Source organism: Hoplias malabaricus, chromosome 3, assembly GCF_029633855.1.
Source record: "Hoplias malabaricus isolate fHopMal1 chromosome 3, fHopMal1.hap1, whole genome shotgun sequence".
NCBI lineage: Eukaryota > Metazoa > Chordata > Actinopteri > Characiformes > Erythrinidae > Hoplias > Hoplias malabaricus.
Window position 1 is genome coordinate 70,038,119 of NC_089802.1, and position 6,499 is coordinate 70,044,617.

The 6,499-nt window shown below is 42.4% G+C and overlaps 1 protein-coding gene across 2 annotated transcripts; it reads right to left on the reverse strand.

Moving 5' to 3' along the window:
* Nucleotides 1-65: 65 nt before the first annotated feature.
* On the reverse strand, nucleotides 66-5,750 carry LOC136691727 (high-affinity lysophosphatidic acid receptor-like). Of its 2 annotated transcripts, none has more exons than XM_066664460.1 (3): nucleotides 5,622-5,750; nucleotides 3,961-4,081; nucleotides 66-2,031 (listed from the first exon to the last, which is right to left on the reverse strand). In XM_066664460.1, exon 3 carries the CDS (start codon nucleotides 1,947-1,949, stop codon nucleotides 816-818), a length of 1,134 nt encoding a protein of 377 aa, XP_066520557.1. In that variant the 5' UTR covers nucleotides 1,950-2,031; nucleotides 3,961-4,081; nucleotides 5,622-5,750; the 3' UTR covers nucleotides 66-815. The 2 variants fall into 2 exon arrangements, with proteins under 2 accessions (XP_066520557.1, XP_066520558.1); XM_066664461.1 differs by having other exon boundaries at nucleotides 5,594-5,714.
* Nucleotides 5,751-6,499: the final 749 nt, after the last annotated feature.

Here is a 6,499-nt window from a genome sequence, read left to right on the forward strand (position 1 = left end):
TTTTGGAGAAACCTGCCAGGTCAGAATTATTCAGTGCATCACTGCAGTGGTGATGGGAATCATGCTGTAAACCAGTACTCAAAGAAAACGTATTTTATTTCTCATTTTGAATGGTAAATAAAATAATATTTATTTTGATGACAATGACAGTTAACGTTGTCTCATGGATGTCACAATCTGATTTGTATAGCCACCACTATTAAATATCTGGGGCCAGATAGTTCCTGTATATTGAAACATTTCAGCAAACCACCTTGACTGTTAGGATAATTGGTGGGGCATAAGTGTGATATGGGCGGCACGGTGGTGCAGCAGGTAGTGTCGCAGTCACACAGCTCCAGGAACCTGGAGGATGTGGGTTTGATTCCCGCTCCGGGTGACTGTCTGTGAGGAGTGTTCTCCCCGTGTCTGCGTGGGTTTCCTCCGGGTGCTCCGGTTTCCTCCCACAGTCCAAAAACACACGTTGGTAGGTGGATTGTCCGTAGGTGTGAGTGAATGTGTCTGTGTTGCCCTGTGAAGGACTGGCGCCCCCTCCAGGGTGTATTCCCGCCTTGCGCCCAGTGATTCCAGGTAGGCTCTGGACCCCCCGCGACCCTAAATTGGATAAGCGGTTACAGATAATGGATGGATGGATGGATATTACTTGTTGGCATCAAGCTCCAGTGCAATATGATTGGTGCATGAGGTAGGGGAGAAACGTTATTTCCTATTGAATGTCCAAAAAAAATATATAAGACATTGTCCCACTGTAAAGGTTTTGCTGTTTGTATACCTCTGGTCCATTCTCTCTATTCAAGGATGACCCTGCTGAAGCTTCACATAGCCGACTGGCTCTCTGCACAGACGTAGATGCTGCAGGGCCGGACCCTTCGCCGGCTGCGTCCAGGGATCTTGGGCAACCTGCAGCTCCTGGGCACAAACTCCTCGCAGGCTTCGCGGAACTTGCGGATCCTCCAGCAGTAAACTGCAGGGTTAAACACTGCCTTCAGATAGCTGAGCCACAGTGCCCCCACGCCAGCTGGGTAGAATCCAGCACTCAGGTAGAACCTCCGGCTGAAGGCAGCCAGCAAGCCAAGCACCGTATGTGGCAGCCAGCAGACGGAAAAGCCCACAAAAAGGATAAGAATGGTGGTAAAGGCACGGGTCTTGAAGCTCATGTCCACGCTGAGCTGCGGGGGCCGCCGCAGGACAGCTAAACCTGCTTTGCTCCCTTGGTCAGACCCTGGGCAAGCGTGGTTGTGGATGCGCAAGGCGTTGCGACGGACAGTGTTGAGGATGCGCAAGTAGGAGAACAGCATGACACTTACAGGTATAAAAAACACAGCAGCTGCAAGCAGAACTGTGTACCTCCGGTCTGGAAGAGACTCGATGTAACCCAGGACACAATGCCCTGGTTTGGGGCCCAAGCCTTCCAGAGCTGACCAACTGGCTGCAGAGGGCAACGCTAGACAGAAAGACAGCAGCCAAGAGCCAGCGATCAATAGTCGCGCCCGGCTCGGAGTCAACTTGTCCTGCCGCCGCACGATGATGAGGAATCTGTCCACGCTGATTATCAGGAGGATGGCTACCCCTTCCAGAACGAACAGCCAGTACAACATGACTGTGACACGGCAGAAGTCCGGCCCAAAATGCCAGTCGTCAGAGACCACGGTTACAGCGGTCACAGGCATGCAGAAGAGGGACAGCATTATGTCAGTGAAGGCCAGCGTGGCCAGCAGCAGGTTTATAGCAGAACGCATGGCTGGCTTCTGGTAGACTATGAGGCAGACTACAGCATTGCCAAGGAAACCGACAACAATGATGACCATCATTACAACAGACAGGGCGACTCTGAGGGTGACTGGTAAAGGGCCAGTGGTGGCTTCTTCAATCTCTGTTAGGTTCATCACATACTTAATCGTGTGACGTTCTGAGAAACCACACCCAGAACTACTGTTGCAGCTCATCATGAAGGTGGAGCAGCCAGTGAGGGTTCAGGATCAAACTAGGTATCCCCTTTGTCCATTGTTACGTTGTCCATTTTAGTAGAACCTGTAGACAGAGAATAGGACATGGAAATACATAAAACCAGTAAGGAATTCAGAATAATCTGAGCAAATTTTAGAAACATTCAGCATATTTCAATTAATATTGCGTGGTTTGATGCAAAATGTGCTAAACTAGAGCAGAGTTTTTCAGCTGGTATTTGCTGTTTGTCTTTGTTACTGGTGCCGCAAAAACATTTGGACAATGCTGACAAAAATAAAAACGATAGTCACTTGCTACAGAGAATAAAGTTGGAAACACCCCTGTTGCACCCGAGTCTTGCAGAGTAAGTCTCACATATGACTGGAAAGTTTTCTATCCAGTTTTGGCGCTGCTAACAACCAAACGTAGCTGAGTCTCAGGTGACAGCAGGGAAAGGCACAGCCAATCACACTGGCCATATGAGTTATGGGGAGGTAGGACTCGAGTAGAGAACGTGATTTAACCTTTTAACTTTTTTTTGTGGAGGGGATCAAATTATTAGTGGGGACAATTCCATAATCGCTGGATATTGGTGGAGACACCTCACCTACGTCCATGCTAATTCTCTACACCCTTTCATCCAAGTCTTTTCAACGGAGTTGAACGTGGGTTCATGCTATGAGTGGCAACAGAGGACGCAGCCAAAAATGCATTTCGTTCACAAGCAAATTATTCAATAAAAATTCACATTGACCTGTTTTTTTCCCACAATTACTTTTTTAAGAAAGAATTAAAAAAAAATACACACTTTGTTTTTGCTGTTAGACAGAGTACGATTTTAAATACATTTTAGACGTGTGAAAGAAATTAGCTCAAAATTGTATCTAATACTGTTGATACCTGACAACCAAGGTGTTTAAAGCCATTGTCCATTCATTTGTAGTTATATAAAATCGTTATAATAAATGTTTTCCTAAAATAAGGCGGTTAAATAGATTTTTATATGATCTAAATATCACCATCTGCTGTGCTCTGAGCTGTGAGGGCTGGTTATATTTGAGAATGACTGGCTGTGGCATTGCCATATCAATGTAAATAAAGTGCGATCAATAGGGGAACAATAGCGCCAGTGAGAAACTAGCCATATTAGCCTGGGTTTGGACTCTCCTGCATCAAATGCAGGCTGAGAGGTGTCCAGCAACGAATCTGGAGTCCATGATATGCAGAATATACACACACTGTACCTCTGTGACACTGCACTGAGGGCCTATGTACTGTTCAACAATGCCTCAGTACACTTAATGCTGGCCAGCTGAATGGAACCTGCTCCTAGAGGCTTAAATACTGGCAACGTACCACCCACAAAGTCAGGGGGCTGCTGTATGTTTTAGAAAACTTAACACGTCCTTTAGAAATTATAATACGGTATGGATGCGTGCTTTTATCGCTGAGGAGACGTATAAAATATTACCATTCAATAATCTCCCTGAGAATCTCCTTTAATCACAAAAGGCTTTAGAAGCTGAATGCACTGGATGGCAGTGTCTTTTTTTTTTTTTTCTTTTTTTTTAAAGGAGACTAACATCAAAGTATCTGTGGCAGACCTGATGTCATGTACGCCAAATTTAGAACCCCCCCAGCTGCAAAAAATATTTGTGAATTTTGAATTGAGTGAACAGTGGGTTAAAGCCTTTAAAGGCTTCCTCCCTGAAAGTTATTTTATAAAATGTTAATGAATACACAGCCTAATTATATTGGTTTTTTAAATAAGGTTTTCATCAAACATGACAGAGCGGCTCACACAGGGTGTTGTAAGGCAAAGTAGCACCAAAGGAAGCATGTTTCAGATTTGCTGCTGATTTACCCTCATCAGCATCACATAAAATACTCAAGTCCTGCAGTTTCACAGAATGTCTTGAATAGTACACCCATCTTAATCTCATTTTTTCCCTTAATTTCAACGTACAAACATGCCCTAGATGTAAAAACAGAATACATTTCTAGACTGCTTACTGTTGTCATGGCCACAGACAAAAGATGCAGAATTCATTGTCCATGATGGTGGTGATGAGCCACAGCACCATGGAGAGCACTTCTGCAGCTCCTAGTCCTCTTCATGAGATGAATCAGTGCTCTGAAAATAAAAAGTGTTATGGAGAAACGGTAGAACAATTAAATAGAGAAGCTTAGAAACATCTTGTGTGGTAAAGGAATGAAGGTGCTGGATTCCTGTCCCCACTACCAAGGAAACTGGGGAGCGGCTCCATGGCAACACAAGCTCTTAGGGTGCGTGAAAGTGAGCCATGTCCAAAAATAGGACTTTCACGAACGTCTGTAGACAGAGCACAGAAACGTAGGCTAATGCTGCATTGTACAGGCCTCGTATTCCTTATTGCCCTGCAGCAGCCTTAGAGACAGCATACAAGTACTGATATGTGTTTGTATCAAAAATGCTGAACCAAATTATGGAAAGAATCTGATTAAGTCTGTAACAAATGTAGACTGAAAAAGCCCACAGTCAAATGATGTTAACTGACATTTTTTCTGTGTTAACTATAACCCCCCGCCCTTCACAGAGGCAGTACAGTACATTTGTTAAATTACAAAAAGGGGAAAAAAAAAAACAAGGTTATACAGTATCTAGCTGTACATTTCTTTTTTGTCTGCAACACATTTCATACTAAAAATGACTGGTGAATCTACACATATTGAAAAATCTACATATATTTTTAATGATGGTAAGTTAAAAAAAAACAATTGGGTACCATTTGGCTTTTAAAACATTGGCCCCATTGTGGAGAGAAAAAAAACATAAAGAGTCAAATCCAAATGAAGCTTATTTAATGCAAGCAAATATGAAGAATTAAAACACTCCAAGTCACTAGTGTAATTTTTCTTGGAAATAACTTGTAAATATTTAATTCCGAAGACAAACAATGAATTGTTGGGGTTTAATTAATGAACAGAGGGGGACTTTTATAATGCTTAATACGTCTGATTTCTGTCACCAAACCTAGATTATTTTAGACTTTGTAAGTTTCTCTGTAAAGCAGCTTTTCACAACACGGTCTGTTACACCTTAAAAATGATTTTTAAATTTACTGAGACATTATGTTCCAAAGTAACTCGACATTTTCTCTTCTTCCAACATTTTGTCTCCTCTGTTGCCCCTTGGCAGCAGCACTAAACCCTTCAAGACTGTATTACAAAGACTAAAATACCAAAATGTGGAATTTACCCTTCAAGTTATTACAAAATTGTTTTTTTTTTCTAAAAAAATAAGTGAAAACAACCGAGTAGCTGTTTGTATCGGACAAATCTTAAGGTTTTAATATCGATATCGTTGAGGTACTGGGGAAAAAAATGGCGCCACCTGTAAACGACATAGGCAATTTTTAGGTCTGTTTTGTGGGCGTAAATACATTATAAAATCCAATATTTTTATAAGTAAACACACGGATATATTTTCTAATAATACGGTAAATAAAAAAGAACAAAACACTTAATATAATGAGAGCCATAGTGAGGCTCTAAAGGTAAAGAGTAATATTATGTATCAATTACTGAAGAACCGTTACGAATACTAACGTTCATTCGCGGTGTTACTCCTTTGTTGGGTTAACGTTACCTCAGTAAAATAGCCTACCGTCTCTTCTACAGATGTTTGGACTCACCTGAGTCCTCTTGCGGAGCTCCATGTGCTCAACGCCAAGCCCCCGGCCCCAGAACCTCGCTCCGGTTCTGACTGTTCTTTAATAAATGGCAGCAGAACGACAGGAGGATATTTTTCTCCCGGTGCTGGATTCGTCTTGGATCGGTCCTGTGCCCACTCACAGTGGGATGAACGCACGCCCCCGCAGCTGAGGCGCGTTCTCGTTGGCTTTTTTCACCGTGTGCAATGACGTTGTAATCTCAGTTAAAGCACCACAGCTCCGTCATTCACTAAATATACAACGTACAGGTCAGATGAGAGAATCATATGTAATATGTATTTAATAAGTGCCTTTTATGACACCCAAGGACACCCCAGTAAACATTTAGCCGTTGATTCAACGTTGAAATAACGTAATGACTGCCGTCTAATCAACGTTCTCTTAAGGTTGAAAAGACGTCCAAACACAGACATTGAAAAGACGACAATTAGACGTATTTTGGACGTCCATTGATGTTATTAATTGGTCCCGAAATAAATTACTTGTATAAAACGGATTTTGGACGTCCACTGACGTTACGATGTGACGATGACGTTACGGTGACGATTGGTCACCACTTAACTAACTTATTAAGATGGATTTTGGGCGTCCATTGACGTTTAAAATATGTCCTTGACGGACAGACTACTTTGAGACCTATTTTGAATGTCCAGGGACGTTTCTTGTTTACTGGGACTGTACAGAGAAACTAAAACACACTGCAATAAAACAATAATAAATGTAAATACAGTTAAAACATTAAGACCTAACGCATAGAAATACAAGAAATAACATTAGGCTCGTTCAAAGGCCAGCTGAAACATGTTTCCCAATCACTCCAGAGAAGCCTGGGGGAATTA